The following is a 25,593-nucleotide window of genomic DNA, read 5'->3' as shown; positions in this document are numbered from 1 at the left end:
CCTTGAATTAAATCCAAGCCTTGTTATAAGTTCCTTGCAGAGCTTTGGTATACCACCAACTACTTGGAATCAATCCCCTTGAGGTGTTTGGTCACATACCGCACCTTCGATGCTTCTCAGAAATCGCCGTTTGCAAAGGCAACTTCGAACTGTCGAATTAAAGTGGTAGCTTTCGGGGCATCTTCTCTTCCGTCAAAAGTATCAAACTTGATTGGAGTGTTCCTAGGTCTAGAGACCTTCTTCATATCCTTCCGGGAATGACGGGATTTGTTGGCTATGGTTCTGGATTAATGTTCATGGTTACGATCTCCCACGACCTGCCTTCGGCGGGTCTCGCTCGCTCTTACCAATCGACTCAAGCACATCAACTTCTTGGTTGCCTGACTGACCACTCTTGCTCTCGCTTTTCCTCACCACTTCCGTCTCTTGCTTTTAGCCACATGGAGAGCCTAAAAATGGATCTCCATTATAGGATCAATAGATTATTTACCAATGAGCTCACAAATAGAGGCATGTGCGTTTGGAGAGGCGTCGATACCATCTAAAATCCTAGTGGTATCATTCTTCTATTGAGGAGAACCAATCTTCCTATAGAGAGTTGCAAAAAACATATTTTTAGAGATGTTTGTGATGTTAATTAGGGCTATTTTGGGAATTTTGGCAAACTTGAAGGGTATTTTGGGAATTCTTGGACAAATATGAGGGGCATATTGATTTTTTTTGAAATTTGAAGGGTATTTTGAACATTTTCACAAATTATAGGGGTATTTTGGTAATTTTTCTTGAACAATATTTGAGAAGAGAAATCTTTCCATTCGCAATCCGCGCGCTCGTTACTGCTGCTAGCACCCCCACCCTCTGTCGCCATTGCTGTCCCCCTCCCCCCGCTGCTCTCTTCGCTTTCCGCCTTTTTTTCCGAAGGTTCCCTGCAACTGGCTCTGGCAATGCTAATTTTTGGGACAGTGGTCGGCGCGTTTTGTTGCAGGGAAACTGCTTCTCCACCACAGCATTAGACACAAATGGAGGCTCTAGCTCCGCCACAGAGAGGCTTGTCCGAAGCCCCCTCGCCCGACCCCACTTAGCCCACCATTCGACTTGCTCTTTCACCGACAGAGCAAGCAAGCCTAGACGCAGAGGTAGAGCGCTTGCAGGCGACTTCTGTCATCTGCAAGATTCTCGGTACCCGACCCAGCAGAGAAGAGCTGCGTGACCTTCTCCGGGCCCGCCTTCTCGCAGAGGTGAGCAAGATCTTGGACGTACAAATACTCAGACGAGGTTACTATCAGATCGAGTTTGAGACCTCCGAGATGGCGTCCATATGCTACAGGAGCACCATTTGTGTGAGAGCCGCATTAGACGTTGTGGTCAGCTCTTGCGTGGACGTTATGATACCTTTTGGTCAGCTGCTTTTGGACCTGGAGGCATCCAGGGTGGGGTATGTATGACTATTGCGGATTCTTTGCAGCAGGCCATTCTGGGCAGAGGGGTTATTGTGCCAGGCATGGCTCAGTGGATCACTATGCAGATTCAAGGTTGCCTTGTGGGCTTCCTGAACATCTATGCCCCCAATGTGGCGAGTGCACGAGCAGAGTTTTGGTCACAGATAGTTGAGTCTCTGCCACATGCAGAACATTTGTGCATGGGGGGGACTTCAACATGTTGGAGGACCCTTCTGACAGGATTGGTGGTAGCCATGCTACTGTGCATGGATTTGAGCTGGCAGCTTGGGAGAGGTTTTGTATGACTCTGAGGGTCTCGGATGCGTGGCAACACTCTAGTTTTGTGAGGCCCCATACAGCCTAGCCTTCTCTCGTTCGGACCGTAGAGTGGGAGGAGTGAATCTATCGCGGATAGATCACTTCTACACTAGTGACCATTTCAGTGACTAGGGTGGGACAGTTGGCATTCTGGCAGGGACTTCCTTCTCGGACCATGCACCAGTGATCCTCACAGTGGCAGACAGGCAGAGGAGGGGGAGCACGTTGCTTCGCATCCCAGAGAGGGTCTTGTTGGACTCTGCATTGAGAGAGAGAGTTGAGGCTCTATGGACAGAGAGCTTGGACATGTAGGATTCTCCTGCTGACAGAGTGGCCTGAGGACTAGCTCAGATTAGTCTGTTCTTTCTCCAGGAGTCTTTGGCTCGCCTGGCTGCAGCAAGAGAGGAGGAGGAGCGCCTCAGACAGGGCATTGCTTCGTTGCAGAGGATGCAGGAGTAGCATCCAGACAATCCTTGGTTGGAGGAGCAGCTACAGCAGGCTCGCTAGGAGCTTGTTAGCACAGAGGAGCGGCGATATGAGTTTGCCTTCCATCGACAGGCATCTCAGTGGACTCAGGTGGGTGACAGAGTGACTGGTGCTTTCTTTGAGGCAGTGAGACCTCGGCATGCACATGCCAAGGTCAGTCAGTTGAGGAGGCCCGATGGGTCAGTTGCTTTTGAGCCAGAGGACATGCATGTAGTTGCTACAAACTTTTACCGTGAGTTACTGTCAGCAGAGCCTCAGTCAAAGCGTCAGGATGCATGCAGGGAGCAGGTGTGGGCACAGATGCCTTGCCTTGTGACTGAGGAGATGCGTTAGAGGCTTGAGCTGCCACTTCAGCTTGAGGAGTTACACACGGCTCTTAGTGCACTCCCCCGTGGTAGTTGTCGAGGTGAGGATGGCTTGACTCCCAGTTTTTTCTTGGAGTAATGGGACTTGCTTGGCCCATATCTTGTAGTGCTTTCCAGTACATCTTGCACACAGGAGAGATCCTGACAGCTTGAGTGAGGGTCTGATCTACCTCATTCCCAAGGAGGATGGCTCCTTGGATGAGATTCGACAGTGGCGCCCCATCACCATCCTCAACTCAACCTACAAAATTCTTGCCAAGGCTTTGATTTTGAGGATCCAGCCACTTCTAGAGAGCCTTATACATGGGACTCAGATAGGTTTTGTCAAGGAGCGCAATATCCTTGACAACGTCTTTACTTTTTGGGAGGCTTCTGCCTTAGCGCGGCTCCGTGGTGAGGATCTGGTGATTCTTCTTCTCGATTTTGAGAAGGCCTACGACAGAGTTGACTTGGACTTTCTGGAGGGCACTCTACGCAGGTTGGGCTTCTCAGATGCTTGGATTAGAGTGGTGTAAGCTTTGTACAGACGGGCACACAGTCAGGTACTTTAGTCAGGAGGTAGAGGTGATCGTTTCATGCTCACACGTTTGGTCAGACAGGGCTGCCCTCTTGCCCTCTTCCTCTTTCTATTCTATGTTGAGGCGATGAGCAAGTTTTTGGTGTCGCAGTAGGTTGGTTTACAAGGCTTAGCACTCCCTATTCGGGGGGATGAGCTACTGGACGTTGAGTTTGCTGACGACTCAGCCTTGTACTTGGATGGCCAAGAGGCCAACCTTTACAGGTGTGAGCAGGCTCTTGAGACCTTCTGTTGTGCATCTGGGGCAATGATCAACTGGAGAAAGACAGTGGCTTTCTTGGTTGGTAGTGCTCCTATGCCCGATTGGATGCCAGGTGAGGGTTTCAGGTGGAGAAAGACAGTGGTTGTCAGGTTGGTTTGGACTTGTCTCCCGAGCAGCAGATTGGTCCCCTCCTCTTGTCTAGCAGGAGGAAGTTGCTACATTGGAGCTCCGCACGGGCTGATCAGGAATTTCCTTTGGTCAGGGCGAGACACACTGACAGCCCGGGCCAAAGTGGCTTGGCAAGTCATCACTCTTCCTTGTTCAGAGGGAGGGCTAGGGATCATAGACCCAACACAAGGTGGGCATCTGTGGGAAGACTTGTGTCATCGATCTCGACCAGCTGCTCTTGAGACTGGACATTGGAGATTGTGGGCTTGGGAGTGTTGTCCACTGGCACGAGTACAGTGGGATCCTGGAGAGTGGCTTTGGAGGGACCCCGTCTCTTTTGCAGGCCACCCAGGTGTCCCTTTCTTTCAGTACACTGTTCGACTGGGATGTCACATACTAGCAGCACAGAGAGAGGCTCGCCCTGCTGCAGCACCTCATTGGCAGGAGGAGGGTCTCACAGCTGAGTTCTTGGTAGCGTTTTGGGAGAGGTTGTGGGACTCCGGACTGCCGAGGCGAGTCACTTTGTTTCAGTGGCTGGTCGCACACAGAGCTACAGCAGTTGGGAACTCGCTTGTGCATAGTGGTCTCTCGTCCGCATGCACAACTTGTGACCATCTTGTGGAGAGTCAGCGTCACTGTCTTTGGGAGTGTTCCTTGGCACAGCAGGTGTGGCTGCGTGTTCTTCGGCTGATGCCCGCTCTTTCCACGGCTCGGTAGTACACTTGGGGGGCAGCTGCTTGGTCCACTCTCACGGGCCCGGCACTTTAGTTTGAGCTATCATCCACCAGCAGGATGATAGTGATGCAAGGGGGGCGACCTACACTCCAGCCTGCCACAGAGCTTACTCCACAGGAGTGATGCAGTAAGAGAGAGGTGTGTTAGGAGCTCATCAGTGGCGTGACACTCTGGTTCATTTGGCGGGCCCGTTGCTTCCGCATCTTCGAGGCTCGCCCTGTACCACCAGCAGAGACTGTTCGGGACCTTTGGCTCGAGCTGGTCCATACTCTCAGAGGACAGTTCGAGAGACTCCAGGGCAGTTCCGACCGCATGAGGGAGCGCAGAGAGGCTTTCCTTCGACTTTGGCGTCCTGGGCCATTTTTCACCATGGATCAGGGTGTGCTTAGATGGCACTACCGTCCACTTGTGTGGCTCTTCCCTCCTCCCATCCCCTGATATAGCCTCATTGTACATATGTTGTTTTTTCATTGGGAGTCTTCCCATCATGATTGTTGTAGTCCTCTCTTGTAGAGGAGGTTGTAGCCCTATGGGCAGTTTCATTAACTAGTAGAAGGATCTTTTTCTCGGGGGGGGGGGGGGGGGGAATAAATAAAAAAATTCCAATCCCTGAGGTCCACATAGGGGACGACTGGAAAATCTGTTCTTCATTGCATCTGTAGCTACAATGTACTCATCAGTTTCTTCATCCTGTCCAGGTTTCCTCCAACTTTTGCGGAGACCTCCTATGCAAATGTCTTTCTCTACATTCTTGGCCTTCACTTTTCATGAAAATCTGTCAAAACTTCTGTAAGAAAATTTGCTGAGTGATGTGCTTACTTCGTTGTTGTCTTGTCCAGCCTAATCTGCTAGTGGTATAATGCCTTCCCTTGCTTTTGGTTCGATCTATATCTCTTGCACTTTAGTCTCATATTAACGATGCATCTTTCAAGTAGCTCTTACATTCTTTGACGCTGCATAATTGAAAACTTTTTCTTGTAGCTGTAGCATTTTACTGTGTGCAAGGGTTTTTTCCCCGGGGCCTTTTTCAGCCCTTATGGCTTCAGTGTATCAGTTTATACAGTATATTGGTTTTAGCCTGCAGGCAAGCTCCTGGGCTACGGGCCCATTGTATCAAAACATTGTTCTGCCGTGGGGACAGGCTCATTGTTAGCATCCTCAGGGGTAGTTTTAGTTAAAGTAAGTCTTTTGCAAAAAAGTTATTTTTATAAAAAAAAACCCAGCTTTGAAATGTCTTCGAGCAAAAGACATTGAGTTAGTGTAGAGAGTATCATATGCTTTATTATTTTGCAGGTATCTTTCTATGCTTTCTAAAGCAGCGAATGAGGGTATTGTTGCAGAGGTTGCCAATATGTATGACCATTTTTTCGTTTGCACTGGTGAGGCAAAGGCGAAAGTCACTGCTGCACGATTGCCTTATTTTGATGGTGATTACTGGCCTGGAGCGGCTGAGGATATGATTATGCTCTTACAGAAAGGGGAAGGCGGACCCAGACAAAGTAAGAAAGGCAAGGCCAAAGGTGCAGTTAAAAGAGCCACAAAGGCTTCTGCCCAGGCTGAGCTTGCAAGCAACTCATCAAAAGACTTGCAGCTTATGCATAAGGTAGAGCACATTAGATCTTTTTTAAAGGGCTATGCCTGTATGATGCAAGCATAATGTTGTGCTGATTTTTCAGCTAGGAGAATCGATTCATCCAATGAAAGAGGACTTTATCATGGTTCACTTGCAGCATGCATGCACCCATTGCTGCAGCTTCATTCTATCAGGTTGTCGATGGACATGCAGACAATGCAAGAACTTCCAACTTTGTGAGCGGTAACCATCTCAAAGCTTTTGAAGGTGTTCTCATGTACTGGGGGAACAGGAAGCGACACTAATAGAGCTTTTAGGAATCTTGCCTCTTTGATGGTTGTTTATAGGAGGAATTGACACAGTTAAGAGGAGGAACTGATACCTCCCAACCTGGCTGGCATAAATTTTATTTTTAACATAAATAAAACGGCACATGTGTGGGAAGTAGGGAGATAGGAACCTTTTGTCAGTCCATCTGAAAAAACAAAAGCGTGATAAAGGAGGGAGTTATTGGTTGGACCTGTAAAAGCAGCAAGGTAGACCCTCAAAGAGGATGAACATGTAACCTGGCATAAACCTCTTTAAGAATGAAAGGAGGACAATGTGGGGGTGTGGAATAAGTCTAAATCATAGATCAGCCATGAAAACAGATGGGTGATTCTTTTTATGCAAGAAGTGACCTTCTTGTGTATGGTACCTGACATTATAAATGCAGCATGCCAAAATGTCTGCACTTATCCTGGATGAAGGTGGTCCTTTTAAGGTTAATGGAACTTTGTACTGATAATTTGAATCAAGGTCATTGCAAAGGGTTTATAGGTTTTGGGATGGTCTTGAGATGTTGTTGGAATATGCAAGGGCATGATTTGATTATAATCTCATCTACGGGACTTCAATCATGTAAGTTTCTTGATTCCAGGTGCTATGCTGCAGAGCAGAATCTTGATGAATGGGCTATGCATCCTATGAACAGTAAAGAGGCACATCAGTTGGCCCCTGTAAGAGGCTGTGGCCAGTTGTTTGAGAGTATGCTAGGAACATATTATTAAGTTTTGCTTTTGACTTTATTTTTTGTCTCGGTTTGTGGCAGAAACCTGTTGAGACTCTAGCTGACACTAAAGACAAGGATGAGGTGATGGAAAGTGAGTTTTTTGATACTCGACAGGCCTTTTTAAGCCTTTGTCAAGGGAATCACTATCAATACGATACCCTGCGGAGAGCCAAAAACTCCTCCATGATGGTTCTTTATCATCTGCATAACCCCACAGCTCCTGCCTATGTAACCACCTGCAATGCATGTCACCGCGACATTGAGACAGGTCAAGGGTGGCGTTGTGAGTCATGTCCTGATTTTGATATTTGCCATCAATGTTACACCAAAGACGATTCAATTAAGCATCCACACAAGCTTGTACCTCATCCATCTGCTGCGGATCGTGAAACTCAAAGCAAAGAGGCTCGTCAACTTAGAGTTGTGCAGGTTAGTGAGATGGCATATTCTGCTTTGCTTAGTGGCTTTGTTCTGGTCAATGTTATATATGTATATATATGTGTGTGTGTCTATATATACACCTAGGCCCGGGGGGGGGGGGGGGAGGAGCACCAACTGAGGATGCATAAAGAAGAATGAAGAACTGAAATGACAATGTTGGATTTCTTTAATTAACAACATGGACTTCATGAATTCACACAATTGAAAACGTCTAATCGCCTCACCTAAAGCATACCTGTTTTCCGTTAATCTTAAAGTGTGAGAGAGAGACTGCATGGAGGGAGGGATATTGACTGCTCATTTGAACAGCTTCGCAAAATGCTGGAGTTACTTGTGCATGCTTCTCAATGTGGATATACGACACAGTGTCAGTACCCTAACTGTCTGCGAGTCAAGGCTCTTTTCCGGCATGGCCTTGCGTGTAGGACCAGAGCATCTGGAGGTTGTCAGTTATGCAAAAGAATGTGGTATTTACTACAGCTACACGCACGTGCATGCAAGGAGGCCGAATGTCGAGTGCCACGGTGCAAGTAAGCATCCTTTGCATCACAAGGAACTTCTGGTAGACTTGGTTGTTTCTCTTTTACAGGTTAGCACCTTTGTGAAAAGAACAGCAGCCAGTTGACCAAAACACTCCTTACGATTTTTTTATCAAGTGCATCTTTGCATGAAATAGTTACGAAGGTTAATGTGGTTAACATCTTCGAAATGTTGACATACATGGCAGAGATTTGAAAGAGCATCTGCGACGACTTCAGCAGCAGCAAGAGTTGCGGCGCCGGAAGGCTGTGATGGAGATGATGAGGCAACGAGTGGCAGGGATTTCGACATGATTGTTGATGTAAATTTGTGTTGTATGAACATGGACATTTTTTTAGGTTATATCCTTCCATGCCCAAGACGGGAAGTTGGAATTGTCAGCAGAGGGAAGTGGGTGCTATTATATTGGAATAGTGCAGGCTTCAAAATGTCTACCATCAGGAACCTTGTAAATTGCGGTGAAGCCGATTGCGAGGCTTTGAAGTCATCCAGTACCAAGGAAGATAGCTAAATTGGGGCTCACAAATGAGATTAACAAATGAATATATTGTGTTTTGTACAAAATATCGACAGTCCATTTTGTTTTGAGTACATATTTCACAGGCGGCTTTGCTGAGATCGCCAAAAGAGCTTGGAATTGGTATGTTTCAAACTGTGTGTGTGTGTGTGTGTGTGTGTGTGTGTGTGTGTGTGTGTGTATGCGCATGCGTGTGCTTGTCTGCATTGTGTGTGCATAAGCATTCCTTTCTCATTAAACTTGAGCAATTTAATGCACTAATCTCACAGCTGGCTCTTGTAGGGTTTAGGAGGCAGAGCTTTTAACTGATTGACGAGAGGCATCTTGGAAGTTCGACACGTTTAGCACATCCAATTGTACCTCTGCAAAACAGCAAGGTGCACTTCACAAGGATGAACAGCTATGCTGAAGCTGTTACATTTGTACAGTAATTCTAGTTTGCTACCAGCTTCTAGGCAATTTTGGATGAGCCCTTGTATGATCAATTTCATCAGGGCCCCTTTTTGTAAAAATTTACATTGGCATAGAAATATAAGTTTGTACTTTGTTGTTGATTCTGTGCGTGGACTCTAATCTATGTAGAATATAATGTGTGTGCACATGCATATACACGTGTAAGCTAATGTGTCCTTTAAGCTCACGCTTGTGCAAGGCAGGTGTGTACATGCCAATGTATATAACATGCATGTGCATTGTGTGTGTGTGTGTGTGCACGCGCGTGTGCACTTGTTGGAGAGTATGGATTTAGGATTGAGTCCCCTTGATGGAGTTGGTCTAGGATCTTGGTGAGGCCTTTGGAGTAGACTGATGGGAAGCCAGTCTCCTTCTTTGAGTACACTGTTCGCATTGGGCTGCGGATTCTTATAAGGAAGCAGCACCTCCGCGCTGTCCGTGCCAGTCAGGGCACTGGTCTTGGCAACTATCTCTTTTGCTTTTCAGTCACAATTTTGCTCATGCATTTGGAGCCTTGAGAGTCAGCCACCGAATATGTTACTTCATGTGGATGATTGCCCGTGCAGGATTCCTTGTTGGCAGTTGGGCTGCATGTATTGGCACAATCGGACATGTCAGCTACACAGTAGGAGTCGTCCCTCTGCCATTGCTTTTGGAACGCCTAATGCAGAGCCGGTTTGGCGGGCGGTATGTTGGTGGGTTCATGGCTTCCGGGGTCACACACTCTGTTTGAAGGTTCTCCTACAGATCCAGTCTTCTTGTTCACATCTTTGAGCTGTAGATGAGACACTCTTGATTTGCTTCCACCCACCGTGCATGAGTTTGACTCCATGTGTGGGATATAGTTATTACCACAATTTGCTGCATTACATTATGGATTATGTGGAAGACTCATTGTGCGCACATCTTGGGCTCACAGCTTTCCCCAACATCTACCTGGTCAAAGTTGTTGCATACTCTTTCCAGCCAGTGGGGTACATCAGCGGAGCGGTGTAGATACTCTTTTTTTCAGGTATGGGCGTGGGCTTCCGTATTTTTCAGTCTGGATTAAGGATCCACATTACATGGCATTACGCACCTCGTTGGTAATTCATATTGCTTTCTTCCTGTATGCCACCGTGATGTATAGCTAGGACTCATGTTGCACTCATCCAGTTTGTACTTCCTTTGGGAGATAGGCCCCTTGAGCTTTCCCAGAGGTCTCTTGTACATAGTTTATAGCTCCATTAGAGAGAGAGAGAGAGAGAGAGAGAGAGAGAGAGAGAGAGAGAAATGAAATGAAATGAAATGTTATATTAACGTCTTCAAAAGGCCAAAATGACCTATGAGACCAATCAGTTACAAAATAGTGAATCTAATACCATGTCTGGGTACAAAAGAACTAGAAAAGAACTAGAAGTGGAACAAAATACTACTACTACTACTACAATCTAAAACAAATGAAATGTTATATTAAACGTCTTCAAAAGGCCAGAATGACCTATGAGACCAAACTGATACAAAAGTGGTGAATCTGTTACAATGTCTGGGTACCTTAGTACTAAAGTACTAAGTGTGAAAAGTGTGAAAGAGTGAAAATAAATGTGAAAAACTAAATACAAAGTAGTAAATAGACTTCTTAGGAGCATTCTAGGTGTTTGGCTAGAATGCTTCTAATCCTTTGTTGTAGTCTCCTCCGATGGAGTGTGCTTCTGCATCTTGGTTGTGGTCGTCTCGATTTCCTAAGCTCAATCGCTCTGTCAATTAGGGTGCCTTTGGTATGAATGTTGGTACTCCTTTGTGCTGGCTGTTGGCCTCTTGTTTCTCCGTCCACTCCTACTTCTCTCGATCCGAAGAAATCTGTGATCTGCCTGAGAGAGAGAGAGAGAGAGAGAGAGAGAGAGAGAGAGAGAGAGAGAGAAATGAAATGAAATGTTATATTAGCGTCTTTGAAAGGCCAAAATGACCTATGAGACCAAAAAATTGCCAGTGGGGAATTTGATATCAGGTCTAAGTACGGAAATTACGAAGAACTGCACTAAAACACCCAGGAAATGAATCGGAAACTGATTTGGAGTTGAGACAAGATATAGGTGATAGCTAGATTGTATAACATGAAAAAGGTTTGCTTGCCTTAGTACAAGGTTGCAGTTTTGGTGCCACATAGCAACAAACTTTCTTTTTGCTATTTCTTGTAGGGTGTTGACATTTGTGTACCTCTTTCTTTAAAGAGGAGCATTGAGTATTGGATCACACACTATCTTGCTTATCTTCTTTCACCCTTTTTGGCCTGCAAAGGCCTTAGTATCCGGAGCGTGAAGGTCGCTCAATTTTCTTTGTTAGACAAGTGTCGCTAAGGGACCCTTAAAAATCTTGCGAATAGAAATAAGTCATAACCTTTTAAATGCTATTTTTTAATGCCTACATTCACTTTTTGGGCATGCTTGAAGAAGGCTTTAGAGAACAAAGGATTAAACAATACATTCGCAAGAGTTTGATCCCATGATGTGAAGAATTGATAAAAGGTCATTTTATTTAAGGACTTCAAAATTTTCATTTCTTTTGTTAAAGTGTTTAACTTGTCTTTTTATTTTATTGTTTTTATTACTTTTTTTTTCAAAATGTGAGAATTACCAAAATTTTCAAATTCAATTATATCTTATGTCTATTAGATCTACTTTTTCCTATGAAAACAGTTTTTTTTTTAGTTTAGCAATGTATCCCTTTATTTATTTTTACTTTCTTTTCATTTTATTTGTTTATTGCTCTTTTTGCACTATCTCGATGCACAAGCAAACGTGTGGATGTGAAAAGCAATTTAAAAAAAAACGTCCTTGTGAAAAGCCCACGCCGCCGTGAAAAGCTCAGCATGTAATGAAAAAAAAAAACCAGGTTTGTAGATCCAGATCGCGGCTTTGCAGAGGCAGTTTGCCGGTTCTAGAAGCAAGTTGACAATTTTCTCTACAGGTTTGTCTCTTCCAGAGAGAGAGAGAGAGAGAGAGAGAGAGAATCCAATGATCAAGCTCGCCATGACAGACCTCAAGAACTGTAATGTCCGCACACACAAGTTTATGACCAATCGCTTGCTTGCTCGCATACAATTTGTCGTAGATGTGCTTCCTCGAAGACGTGCCGATGTCTCAAAGGTTGAGCTTAAGGAGAATTGTATGAGGTGCGGGATCTACATTGAGAGAGAGAGAGAGAGAGAGAGAGAGAGAGAGAACGCACTATTTGCAGGATATGTCGGCAAGGTAATTGATATCACGCAGAAAACATATGGCACTAGCCCCGACTTTCGTGAAAGCTCAAACTTGCAAACTAAATTTAAGCAGCAAGGTGTTTTCCTGGTTGCAAGTGCTTCTATATCCTTCTTACTTGCTCGCCCCTAGTTTTCGACGTTGATGTAAGCAACAAAATTCACGATGATATTGTTGGTCAAGAAGGGCTAGTGAAAAAAGAAAATAGTGCTTGGCATTGGCTCATTCGAAATGTATGCCAAATATTGTGTGCTTCGAAGGCATGTCACACTATGCAAGACTCTAATGTGGACCAAATATTCATGATATTGCTAGTCATGGGTTGTTTGAAAATGTTGCTTGACACTTCCTTGGTTGACATGTGTGCCAAATGTGGTGTATTTAAGAAAGCACAAAGCTTCCTTCAGGAGATTCCTATCCAGAGCGTTGTCCCTTGGAGTGCATTTATTGTGGGATATGACGAATAGGGATAGGGCCAAGAAGCTCTGGCCAGTTGTTTGCTGCCGAGCGGATCATTTGCTTCCCCTTGTTCTGTGTGGCGTCTCGAGGCATTGATGTCAGCCACGAAGCTTGAAGCAATAGCATCGCTTTCACCCAACTTCTCATGTCAGTGCTACAGCAAGCCACAAGCTTCAACTCCCGTCATCCTCTCGACGTGCGGCCATATCTATTGCTAGCCATGTCTCTATCCACTCCTCTTCACAACCAACTATTCTCTGTCCAAGTACCAACTATTCTCTGTCCAAGTGCTGGGTCCCCTTTCATTGTAATTGTACTTGTGGCAACTCCCATCTTCCACATAGGAGGAGGCACTACTGCTATTGCTAATGATGGCGATAATGATGATCGGGATGAGGATGAGAATGAGGATACTGATCATGAACCTCCACTTAGATTACCCTCTTGCATCCTCCTCTTAAACGCGTTTCTTCCCAAACCCTCCCCACTAATCCTGGTGCCATGCCCCATGCTTTTTGTGCCGTACACGATTACCAGGTCGATAGTGCATTTCAACTTGTAGTATGTTGATGCTTTTTTTATTTTTTGAGTTTGTTAATGCTTCCTTAACTTTAGTCTAGCCACATGTTTTCCTCACTAATGCATGCTCAATTTCGATCATTGAATCTATATATCAAATAGATAGGCACTTCTTTTCTCACAGTTTGATAATTAAAGTTATGTATCACAGTACTCAATGCATACTGTACATTACTTTACTCCTAGGTGGTTGATGTGAAATTGCATACGTCCTTTGGCAATACATCTTCTATATTGCATCCCAATGTTCTCCGGTTTTGTAGTACGAGGATAACACTTTGTCCTAGCATTTTCCTCCTCAAATATGTTTTCCACTAATTTGTGTGTTTGACACCCAAAATTCCTTGCTCCCTCTGATTGCGACATCACATAACTCTCTCTCTCTCCCTCTCTCTCTCTCTCTCTCTCTCTCTCTCTCATATTCTGTGAGAAATAAGAGAATTGTCTATGCTTCAGTTGGCAAATAAATACACATGTATTTCCTTTTTAAAAGTTCGTCAATGCGGTGAAATTGGTCCATTTTACAGACAACTGTAGAGGTAATTAGTCATCATATACGTAATTCTTTTTTGAAAATTTGTTAATGTGCTTTGTACTTCGTTTACTTCAATGCTAGATGCTTGATGTCGAGCTACGTATGTCTTGCTAGGTTCTATAGCAACAGCCATTAAGCAAGACTAGTTCAAAATGCCAATGTGAGCCTTTCAACTTCTTGTTAAGTGGAGCCTCCGTAACATATAAGCCATTTGTGTTTATGTGTGTATAATGGTATTAAAAAAAAGACGTGATTGTAAGCACTCATTCATACCCGCTCCCTATAACTCTCATCCCCCTTGATGATGGGTCTTATCTTTAGTAGGCCTTCTTGACTTCACCTTCTTTTCTACTCAATTTGTTATGATACTTCCAAGTGTTTTTCTAGTCATTATGTTCTATGCTTTTGGGATATATTGTAATGTAAATAGTCCATTGTCACATTTATTTTCAAAAAACATAATATCTTTTGGGATAACAAATGTTATAAAATATTAGCGTCACTTTCTTGTTTTCTCTCACCAAGAAGTCTCTTACCATTAAATTCCTCTCAATAGCCTTATGTAGGCCATAGTGAACTTTCACCTTCTTTCTTAATCATTGAAATTTTGTTGGAGTCCTATCCTCGTCTGTAAGTGTCACGGGGGGAGAAGGGATCATTGGCTCGGGTCTAGTCGGCCGTTGATCCATTTCAATGGAAAAAAAAAAAGGGGCCTCAGGCCCTCGAACCCGCGATCCCCACTCCATAGGCCTGTGCCCTATTCACCTGCGCTAACGAGCGTCGTTGCTCATATGGTGAGCCTAGGTGTATAAAACCCTGTCCCTCTTGCTGTGTGGATCCAACGGTCCAAATCATTTGTGTCGCCCCTTGTCTCTCACCTCGTGTCATGTATAAACGAGGGAGTCCTACAACTGTTTTTTGCTCCACGTTCAAAAAGCACACATATATGAACATCCATACATAATTTGTAGTTCCTACGATGGTGAATCCCCCCCCCCCCCCCCCCCCCCCCTCCTCTCTCTCTCTCTCTCTCTCTCTCTCTCTCTCTCTCTCTCTCTCTCTCTCTCTCTCTCTCTCTCTCTCTCTCTCTCTCTCGATCTTTTGTTTCTCATGAATTTCGCTAGGTTTCTTCTTTGTGTAGGGTAAAGGGGCCAGTATTAGAACCTTTAAGCTCGCGCTCGCCAATCTTTAGTGTGCGAGCAGCCAATTCAGTTCTGAAAAGCGCCACAGATACCTGGCAATGGGCGGAAGTTGGAAAACAAATCTCAGTAGTTGCAGTGCTGCGTACAGAAAACGCGATAGGTGCTCGTTGATGCCGACGAGAAAAAGGTGTAAAAAACGATTTAGTACAACCAAGGGCCAATTTAAACTTGGTCGTAGACCAGATTTGAACCCGACGAATGGCGTGACTCCACATCAGTTGGCTTAACCATCAAAGCCACACCCACTGGTGCTAGAATTGGGGTGTGATAACTTTTTAAGTGAAACCCATTCCATGACTGGCCCCTTTACCCTAAGCCTGCTACAATGTCCATAATAGCATATCGAAAGATGTACGTTATGCACTAAATGGAAACACAAATATAGGCTAATCTTGGGCTTTATCTGATTGAGCTTCCTAATGGAAGTCTATCACAACAATGCCTCAACAAATTTGTATGCATGAGGTGTTGACTATCATGTAGATGTAAGAGAGTTACCAACGCACGATCGATCAAGATGCGATAAGACATCGTAGCTTGCAATTCTGAGTCTCTTTTCTTGAAGGGTTTTGATGACACAATCTTTCAGAGGTTTGTCCCATTGAGTTGCTTGTTTTTTCTATTTTCCTCTTGGCAAGCCTTTGCAGTTTTCTTGTGGACAGTTTATTAAGTTGATCAAGTAACGTGTGTGTGTGTGTGTGTGTGAGAGAGAGAGAGAGAGAGAGAGAGAGAGAGAGAGAGAGAGAGATCAAATGGGCTATTAACGTCTTCAGAAGGCCTAGTTACAAGCATAGTGAAACTGATACGATTGTTTGTAGCTAAAGTAAAACAAAACTCGGACACTTATCACAAGAAGTTTTGTACAAATATTCACAATAATTCCCACATTGTCACTTACCTCAACATCATTAGCTTCTGTGAGGGAGGCACTGCATACCTAGCTAGTTACGATTAGGGGTAGGGGACGGCCCGCCCAATGGGGGGGCCGCCGGTCCCCCGACCCCAATCGTACCTAGCTAGGTATGCGGTGCCTCTCGAGCAGAAGCTCATGATGTTATGTATTGTATGAAAAACAATGAAAAAGACTCAGTTTTGCTACATGAGAAAATGTTTAAATCTTCTTGTGTATTGGTCTTAGGAGGATGCTACACACACACAGGTTTGGATTAATTCAAACTAGAATTTGTAAATACCAAAATGCCTTCGTCGACAATGTGAGTCTAGGAGACCAAAATATCGCGCACATGTTTGCGAGAAATGAGCATCAATTGCTTGGTTGCAATGGCCTGCAAGTGATCATGCCTCGTTATTGCCCCTCCTCAAAAGGAAGATCTAACAAGCCTTATCCTAGGGTCCACAATTGCTCCAGATAGTTCAACACCTGTCCTCGTCGGATGGATCTTTAAGGGATAGTTTCCTACGTCGTTAAAACTCTCTTCCTCTTCTTCCTTCCTCGTTAGTTGGGACCTATGACTCGAATATGTTTCAAACATTGGACAGATATAACTTAAGACAAAATTGGAATCCATCACTCATCCTACAACTAACCAACTCACTGACCTGTTTGTTGTACATCAACACTATCTTCAAACATAATAGAGGATAGGGATAGGGATAATGTTGATGGGTGGATAGGGGAAGGACAAGTTTGAAATGCTTGTTGTGAGGCTTAGAATGGTGTCCAAACAGGAAGGGTAAAGAGAAGAACCAAGAGAGTGTAGGAATATGAAGGTACGCTTGTTGACGACGACAACAAGGAATGAGGATCAAAAGAGGGACCATATTGAGGGGCGGGGGCGCGGGAGGGGGCCATTGCGATGGGGTGAGAGGAGGGGCTTGGTGAAGGGGGAGGGTAGGCTCTTTCATAATCAGATACATCTATCTTGAATTTTTGGCCTAGATAGCAATGCTCTGGTGTGCCACATATGAAATAATAGGGTCCATACTTGTCCAATAACACGCGTGTGTTGCCCCCTTCATACATTGCAATGGGCCTTGCATTCCTGCAGCTCTCATAGTCCTTAAACATCACCTCCAGCACCGAATGCTCGCCGTCTTGGTACCGGAACACTGTTAAATAGTCAACAAGTTGATATCTCAAGAGTATCTCAATCAGTTTCATTAGTACCAAAGGGGGCACAAAGTGCTGCAACCCCTCACAAGAAGATTTAGAAATTCTCTCATGTAGGAAAACGGAGTCTTTCTCATTGTTTTTCATACAATGCATAACATCATGAGCTTCTGCTCGAGAGGCACCGCATACCTAGCTAGGTATGTGGCGCCTCCCTCACAGAAGCTCATGATGTTGAGGTAAGTCACAATGTGGGAAATATTGTGAGAATTTGTCCAAAACTTCTTGTGCCTCCTAGGCATTGCTTTACCGAAGCATTTGCAGAGATAAGACACTATCAACAGAGTACTGGCACTGCCTTTTAAGAGAAAGGTAAGGATTATGCTGAGGTTTTTTGAGCCCGTGTACAATGGACTTAAAAAATAGCAAGGCATGTGCTTTTCTCTCTCTCTCTCTCTCTCTCTCTCTCTCTCTCTCTCACACACACACACACACACACACACACACACACACAAAAAAAAAAACTCTCTCTCCAGCTGAAAGGCAGTGCCATCATCTACCTCTTTAGCTGCCCTTGTCACTCCACTCTAACCATTCTTGCTTTTCTTCAAGAAGATCGTCTAGAGGCTTCCACTAGAAGCCTGGTTGATCCATGTGATCTTGCACCATTAGCTGAGGATGGGAAGCTGTCTTATGATGATATGGAAAAAGCCTGTGTGTGTGTGTGTGTGTGTGTGTGTGTGTGTGTGTGTGTGTGTTCTCCAAGGATTCTAGAGACGTATGTGTAATAAGTGTGTGTGTGTGTGTGTATGTGTGCAAAAGAGAGAGAGAGAGAGAGAGAGAGAGTCTTACAGAGCGAATCGCCAACGAAGAACGTGTTCCAGAGAGCCCACATGGAATAGTTGATATTGGAGAGGGATGGGATATCCCACATGCCAGCAGCCCCACCTACTGTATACTCCTCTCCCAGCACTTGCTCCATTTCTGCATTGCCCACCATAACTACCATAACTGAATATAAAGCTAGTGCCCACCTCATCATGTATGGTTAAATGTACATGGGATGTTGCACGTATGTGTGCGCGCTGGCCGCGAAACTACTGAAATACAAACAATCTAATTCTTCACCACTATCTCCTTGGCATTCTTACAGAAATTAAGCTCTTCTGTTCTCTGTTGAAATCATCATCCGTGCATACATAAATGCTCATCGCAAGCGATGCAAGTGATCCGTCGATGCTGGGAATTGAACTGAGGTCTCCATTGGCACCCTGCAGTTAACAGCTCGCCTGCAGAGTTGCGAGCCCATTTGGAAATGTAGTTTTTAAAATCTCTCATTGATGGCAGGCCATGATGAGAGAGTAGCTGATTACTGAGGTTGTCATTAATGAGCTGCAAAATTGCAGAGGTTGAGAAACTATTTAAACTAAAGTGGGGTTGCAGAGTGGCATACAATGACCCAAATTTATGGGATATGGGAGTTACACATGACTTGATGCTGTTTGATTTCACAAGAATAATCAATTGAACACATAGTACACAACCTTGTATTGATAACAGACAAGAAAATGTAGAAAAATGAGCACATTTTCCTCACATTTTGCCTTGAAATGGCCTGCTTTTCCAGGACAGTACCCTCTTGTTCTTATAAAGAATAAATAAATGGTGCAGATTTGATAATGGAATCACACACACACACACACACCCCTGCTTTTTGGATGCATTCAGATTAGATGGTTGTTCTCGCCTTTTGGCCGTTGTCACCCGGCCAGCTGGTTCATGCGTTCTCCGGCCGCCGATTCACACACATGGATACATCTAATGACATATACACATAGACAAACAGAGAAACACAGGAATAATACAGCTATGCATTCATGATTCCATTTTATGTGTTTAGGGCCAAAGGTGGTGGGATATGAGAAAACCCTCACACATTAGGCATCCATCCACCGAGCAAAACTACTATGTTTCCTAGAGATGTTGATTGAAAAATGGCACACACACACAGTACGTCACAAGAAGTTTTGGACAAATTCTCACAATAATTCCCACATTGTGACTTACCTCAACATCATTAGCTTCACTGGATACCTAGCTAGATACGATTGGGGGCAGGGGATCCCCGGCCCGGTGGTCCCTTGACCCCAATCGTACCTAGCTAGGTATGCGGTGCCTCTAGGGCAGAAGCTCATGATGTTATGTATTGTATGAAAAACAATGAAAAAGACTCAGTTTAACTACATGAGAATATGTTTAAATCTTCTTGTGAGTGGATAGGTGCCTCTTGGGCAGAAGCTCATGATGTTATGTATTGTATGAAAAACAATGAAAAAGACTCAGTTTTCCTACATGAGAAAATGTTTAAATCTTCTTGTGAGTGGATAGAAGCGTACCAAAAGCTTGCACAACACACATTGTCCAATAAATGCAGGCTGTCGATGATCCCTCGTGTGGCGTGGCAGGCCGCAGGGGGTGCCTCTGCAAAGCTGATATACACACACATCTAGAGGTACCCTGCATACACAAGACCCATCCATATACATACACATCTCTACATGCACATACATAGACATCTACATACATATATATACATGAATGCCGGAGAATCGAGCAAGAGCTGAAAACTACAAGCACCCCACAAACCCACGTGATAACACCAGGCTGAGCAGTGTGTAGAGGGTAGAGGGGTGGGTGATGGTGTTGTATAAAGGAAAACGTTGTCGCTAGCTAGGGTGCTTTTCAGGAGAACCGAGTCTCATGCTTTTTGCGAGCAACTTGTGAGGATTTCACAAGGGCCTACCCCTCTTCCTTCCCATGCCATGGAAATTAGGGCTACTTGTGCTGCACCAAACAGTCCCTTCAAAATGAGCATCACATTTTTTATTTTTTTTTTAGAGAGTACAAAAACTTTGAAACACATGCACACACCCTATGTACGACGGCCTCACGGGTACGGAGAGAGGCATCCCATTACACACACACACGCGCGCGCACGCGCGCACATATGAGAACATTCCCTTAGGACTTAGAACTTGTCTTTAGGTTGAAACTTAGAGCCCCTTTTGCATTCTGAGGCTGTTTACACACTGGCTGCCCAAAATTGGGCACGCAAATGTGGAGCCCAACTGGCAGAAAACTATTGGTTCCGAAAAAGTGACGCAGGACAAAGTTTGAGACATCCTCGACCCCCTGTCCAAGGATGGGCGGGCATCGAACTGTTGCCAACTCAGCGAGGCCCAATAGCGTAAGGGGTGGAGCTGACACCGACATCGCGTTTTTGAAATGAAGAGCACTCAGTGTGTAACACGTGTCTGCCCACCCCCAAAAATGACGGGCAGGCATGGCGGCAGTCTGTAAACGCCCCTGAAACATGTGCAAAAATCATAGCTTCCAATTCTTACAAGTCAAACTCATTAATCAATAGGTTGTCGTTGATGCCAACACTACATCCCAAGGAGTAGTAGCAATGTAGGGATGGTGTAGGGAATGGGCATTATGAGGCCGTCGGTCAAGCGATCGACGGCAGTCCAGAGCCTGTAGAATGGGTCGACTAGTGGCCATTTCGGACCGTCATGGTCGTTGGGCAATGGGAAGTTGACAACTCAACATCCAGAATGTTAATCTTCTACCCTCCTTACACGTCAACATGCGGAAAAAATTATGTTGATTGGTTGCAGAATGAGCCGATCAACGTCCATGACGATGACCTTTCCATCCCATTTAAGAAAAATGTGATGAGGACGATGTTGAAAACAGTTTAACAAGCTAGAGAGCCATAGCCATGTAAAAAACTCTCAGCCTATGGCATCTTGAGGCATATGTTAACTGTGAGGCTGGTCATGTGAGAGGGAAATAGAGAGGACTATGAAGTGCACCTCACAGTTAGCTAAACGAGGCATGCATGTGACACTTGATCTCTTAGGGAGATTGTGATTAGCTGAGCATTTTCGAGCAAGCGTGTTTTCAAAAAAAATAAATCAAGACAAAATATTTTTATTTTTAACATTTAAGACTACTTTAGAAGTGGCAAAAAGTGCACAATGCAAGATACTATCAATTCAAAGAGCCCTCTTTGTAGGTTTTAATTTCAGAAAAGAAATAAAGCTTTTCGCCCAAGTCAATGTCATTCGCTAGCCAACAATACAAATATTACATAATTGTATGCAACAAGCCTACATTACTAGGGAAGATCCTTAATCGGTCGAGGGCATAGTGAATCTCCTTAGCTCGTCAAATGGGTTGGTGAATGAACATGTGCTCATTCTGGTCAAGCCTAGCACATTAAAAAAAAATACAAAATACAAGTGTTTACAAGCAAGATAAGTCTTTTCTTGCTCATTACTCTTTACAAAGTCAAGGAAAATGCAAGAAGGATATCTTTTCATTTCATCCCTACATTGTACGTGGCTTTTTTGTCTATCATTGTTTAAATATTGTTTGAAAACCACATGAAATTCTCCACTTTTGACACCACCTCCTTCGTGATTCTTACTTTTATTTGACGCGCCTTTATCCGCAACCTCCTTAGAGATTGATGAGTGATAATTCACTTGAATGCCATTGCAAACACACGTTGCTTCCCTCTCCCGTTGTGGGGGTCCACATTTTGGTTAAAGGTGTGTTGCCACATTTCCCATTGGCTTTACAATCTTGCTTATTGCCCCTATGTTACAACCCCCCCCCCCCCCCCTTCTGCCACCCCGCCCCAAAAACCCAACAGCTCTAGCAAGAATCACACAATCATGAAACACCATATCATTTGTCATATGGATGCTTGCGGTAGCCTTCAAAGGAAGATGTGAGAATTTCTTTGGTGCACCCCGCTATGAATTTTCCACACCTTCTTTTCTCATTCTTTGGGCCACTAGAAGCTACCTTGTTGCTGATTGAGGTGCACTGTATGTCCAAAATGCATCATTGACTTTTTGCTCCGTGAACAGCATTGGAAAACAAAATCTTTCTAGGTCGCCGTGCAATTTGTTGTTTTTGGGCATGCACATTGTATTCCAATCAATGTCTACGAACCATCAAATACTACGACATGTTTCCAATTATGTTGGATGGATTCACAATCTCCCATGAAAGCGACTCTCCCTTGTTACATATGAATTTGTTCGCCATCCTCGTTACCTTTGGTAAAGTGTTGTTTGCTCTATCAATGACGGTCTCTAAACTTGGCCCTGAGCCAATGTGATTTCCCTAAGAGTAAGAAATAGGGTTTGTGCTATGTAGGATTTGAATTTCCATATCGGTCGTACATGTTTCATATCGGGAGATCTTCCTCCAAAACCCTTCACGTGCAAGTCAAATGCTATGTCTGCTCTCTGACAAATTGATATGCAGCATTGCACCCTTCCATGCCTCCCTCAATTTTTTCATTGCATTGATAGTTGGATTGAATACCTGTTTACTAGATAGAACAAGCAATGTGGTAGCTATTTGGAGAACTACCAAAGAAATTCAACCTTTAGTTAATAAAGACATTACTTATTAAAAAGAAATTGATTGTCCCTTGCGTTCTCTTGTTTGTTATAGATCATTGTGTCTCTCCTCTCTCTCCCTCTCTCTCTCTCTCTCTCACACACACACAGACAATGTTTTGCAAGTACCACCTTTCTTCAAACACTTCAAGTATTTGAGTTGTATACATGTTATAATTGGTTGTCACGTTTTTCCTCCAATGGTTTGTGATCATGGAGATTGTTCCGGTTGTACAATTAATCATTTCAGATTGTGATGCATGCCTATGTGTCAATTTGGAGAAATATAGTTCATGCAAACTTCATCTAATTAAGGAGGACAAAATGAAAAGGATGTGTGCATATCAGGAAAAAGTTAGAAAAGTCCAAGATACAAAAAGGAGTTCAAATTGAGTGCCACAATGCGTTGAAAAACCACTTTGGGAGGTGATCAACGATTTCATGCATTGCACATACAGTCTGCACATCTTTTCTTTCCCCACCTTTTGTTGGAAAGCTCATCTTTTTCTCCCCCACCTTCCTTCTTAGTGCCATCGTCCTTAGCAATCTCCATTATCACCTACTCAAGTTCAGCAAGGTTGCAGACATGACCCTCCTCAAGATCTATGATTGAGACGACTTGTACCATTTCTACCTTTCTACCCAGTGATTGAGATGGGGGCTCAAGCTCTACAATCACAAAAACAAAAAGCAAAATCATACGCAGCTATTTATGGGAGACTGACACCATGCTTGCTAACACTAGTAGTTGATAGTGAAATCTAGCAAACTTATAGTGAAAGCTACCACAGTAGAGGTGGTAGCTACCACCAAAAAATAGGTAACTACCACTGTAAGAGACATAGCTACCCCAATAAGAGTGTTAGCTATCACACTAAGGACGGTAGTCAGTAGAATAAGAATGGTAGCTACCATGTTTAATAGGTAGATACTATATTATATAGGTAGCTACTAGAATAAGAATGGCAGCTACCATGGTTGACAAGCAAACATCTGTAGCCACCAACCTCATTGGGAACTTCCATACTAACTAGTTGAGAGGATACTAGAGCTCCAAAATTTATGGGATGAACATAAACTACCAATAGGTGTGGAAGATAGAATGCTTCGCATCCTATTTGGCGACTTGGGGGGGCTAGAGTGATTAAAAATGCTTCCAAGAGAAGCATGGCTAGGCTATTAGTTCAACTTCCTCCTCCATGGGAAGGTGACCTTGGAGGGATTCAAATTCTGGCTTGTTGGGATCAATTGCAAACCATGCTTAAAGGTCTTGGCATGGTTTTTTCCTTGCGCTATCGCATCTACATAGGTAGTGATGTAGCCAAGCATCCACCCAAGCTTCTTCAACCAAGCAATGAGGACAACTTTACGAGAGAGGTTCTTAAATGCACATGTGAAGGTGGATCATTGTCATTGAGGCCTAAACGTGATTGCTTGAATGCTACGAGAAGTGTCCAGTTTGTGCCAAAGCAAGGAAATCAATGCTTTCCTTTGACTACATTCCCATCGGGCCTCAACTAAATCTATTGACAAAGAGTAGCACTTATTGCCACGAGCTACGATGTTTATGGAGGCACAAAGAGAAATGGCTTAAGGGAGATGCAATTAGCAACCAAAGAAGCATTGTTGATTTTTGGGATGGAAAAAAATTCCAAGAAGTCAAGGACTTTTGGGATCCATCAGCATCTTATGAGCTACCGATTGTCTGCTCTAATCCTCTTTGCAAGAAGTCTTACACTACTTTTCCTACCAGTAGACGTTATAAAGCTCTGCAAAATGTTGTGGGAGAAGAGTACAACTTTGTCTGCATCGAGTGTAAAGAGGACATTGTGTGTAAAAAGAGCCTACAAAAGGTACATAGAACCATCACATTGTTGTTTTTTTTGAAAGATCTCATGATTTCAAACCAAACATATTTTTTAAGTGGCCATGTGAATAGGGTGATCCTCGAAATGTAGCATTGCTGCTACATTGGGATGGATTTCAGACATCACATACAACTCAAAAGAGTTGTGGGGTAGTCATTGTCATGGTGTTGAATCCAGGAATCAAGTCTTCCATTGATATCTTGCCAGTTTTGTTTATCCCTCAAAGTTCCAAGAAAATTATGAAGGTTTCTCATGAATTTTTTGGGGCATTTTTGGAACCTTTTCTAGATGAGCTGGAAAGCCTATATCTAATGGTGTGGAGGTATTGTATGACTATCCCATAGAGAAGATCTTTGGTGCCAATCAACAAGGTCTTTCAAAGCTATGTATGATACGCGCTATGGTCATGATGGTTACAGGAGACCATCCGGCACAGTGCAAAATAGGCCTCTTCAAGAATGGAGGACAAGAGTTTTGCAGGCGTGATAAACCTCAAGCAACTCTAGTACGACCAGGATCAAAAGAGGGGCAATACATCTATAATGAAAATCGCCAATAAGCTAGATATCCACCTTCAAAGAGGACCATTGAGGAGATGACAAAAGCTCTTGATGAAGCTAAACGGTGTTGCACAGACAAAGAAAAGGAAGCATCATGGAAAGAAGTTGGTCTCTCAGGAGAGTCCATACTCTGGAGATTATATGATCTATATGGATTTGATCTCTCTCTAGATTTAGTCTACGACCCAATGCATATCTTATCATTGAATGTATTCAAGAAATATATCTTACATTTATTTGAAAGTGTTGAGGCTCCTCTAAATAAATAAATCGATGTTGTTGTGTGTGTTGTTAAAAAGGCAGCACCTTCCTCCATTCGATATGGACGTTGGCCTAACTCCCTAAGCATCTACTTTGCAAGCTTCAAGGCAGAGGAGAACCAAAAGTTCATCCAGTGGTGTCTACCATATGTTTTGAGAGTTTTTAGTGGCATTCCTCCTGAAATGCATGTTTTGGGATTTTTTGCTGATTGACATTGCACACAGCTTCTACAACCATAGTAGAGATCATGGATGGTCTATGAAAGACATAGAAGTTGTGAAGACATTGCTACAATCATGGAGAGTTCGAAATGAATAAATCTTTGGTGTGAACTCATCACCTCTAGAACATGTAGCTGGTATGTATATCTTGATTAGTTAACAATAAGTTTGATATATTTGTTTAGGAGAGTAATCTCTTGATAGCTTGTTTATAGTTAATGGTGAGATGCTTGATGATGTCTTGCGCCATGGG

The 25,593-nt window shown here is 43.8% G+C and overlaps 2 protein-coding genes across 4 annotated transcripts in view; one reads left to right on the top strand and one right to left on the bottom strand.

Annotated features, from left to right (window-relative positions):
* Positions 1-8,966, top strand: part of LOC147436217 (histone acetyltransferase HAC1-like) — a 104,880-nt gene extending 95,914 nt beyond the window's left edge. For 2 of the 3 annotated variants that reach the window (XR_015185165.1, XR_015185166.1), the window contains exons 11-17: positions 5,584-5,893; positions 5,967-6,106; positions 6,783-6,861; positions 6,954-7,343; positions 7,665-7,885; positions 8,083-8,535; positions 8,695-8,966. Coding sequence is in view for 1 of the 3 variants with exons in the window: in XM_086489116.1 (XP_086345242.1) it covers positions 5,584-5,893; positions 5,967-6,106; positions 6,783-6,861; positions 6,954-7,343; positions 7,665-7,885; positions 8,083-8,167; positions 8,499-8,535; positions 8,695-8,717 (1,285 nt within the window). In the remaining 2 variants the exon portion in view is untranslated. The remainder of the gene's footprint in view (positions 1-5,583; positions 5,894-5,966; positions 6,107-6,782; positions 6,862-6,953; positions 7,344-7,664; positions 7,886-8,082; positions 8,536-8,694) is intronic. The other variant, XM_086489116.1, reaches the window with a different exon arrangement.
* Positions 8,967-16,033: 7,067 nt separating this feature from the next.
* On the bottom strand, positions 16,034-19,678 carry LOC147436216 (uncharacterized). Its single transcript, XM_086488117.1, has 4 exons — positions 19,344-19,678; positions 18,147-18,339; positions 17,800-17,958; positions 16,034-16,946 (listed from the first exon to the last, which is right to left on the bottom strand). Exons 1-4 carry the CDS (start codon positions 19,521-19,523, stop codon positions 16,546-16,548), a joined length of 933 nt encoding a protein of 310 aa, XP_086344243.1. The 5' UTR covers positions 19,524-19,678; the 3' UTR covers positions 16,034-16,545.
* Positions 19,679-25,593: the final 5,915 nt, after the last annotated feature.

The sequence above is a fragment of the Adiantum capillus-veneris genome, chromosome 18 (assembly GCF_014529385.1).
Source record: "Adiantum capillus-veneris isolate H3 chromosome 18, ASM1452938v2, whole genome shotgun sequence".
NCBI classification, from domain to species: domain Eukaryota; kingdom Viridiplantae; phylum Streptophyta; class Polypodiopsida; order Polypodiales; family Pteridaceae; genus Adiantum; species Adiantum capillus-veneris.
This window is presented reverse-complemented; position numbering and strand designations above follow the sequence as displayed.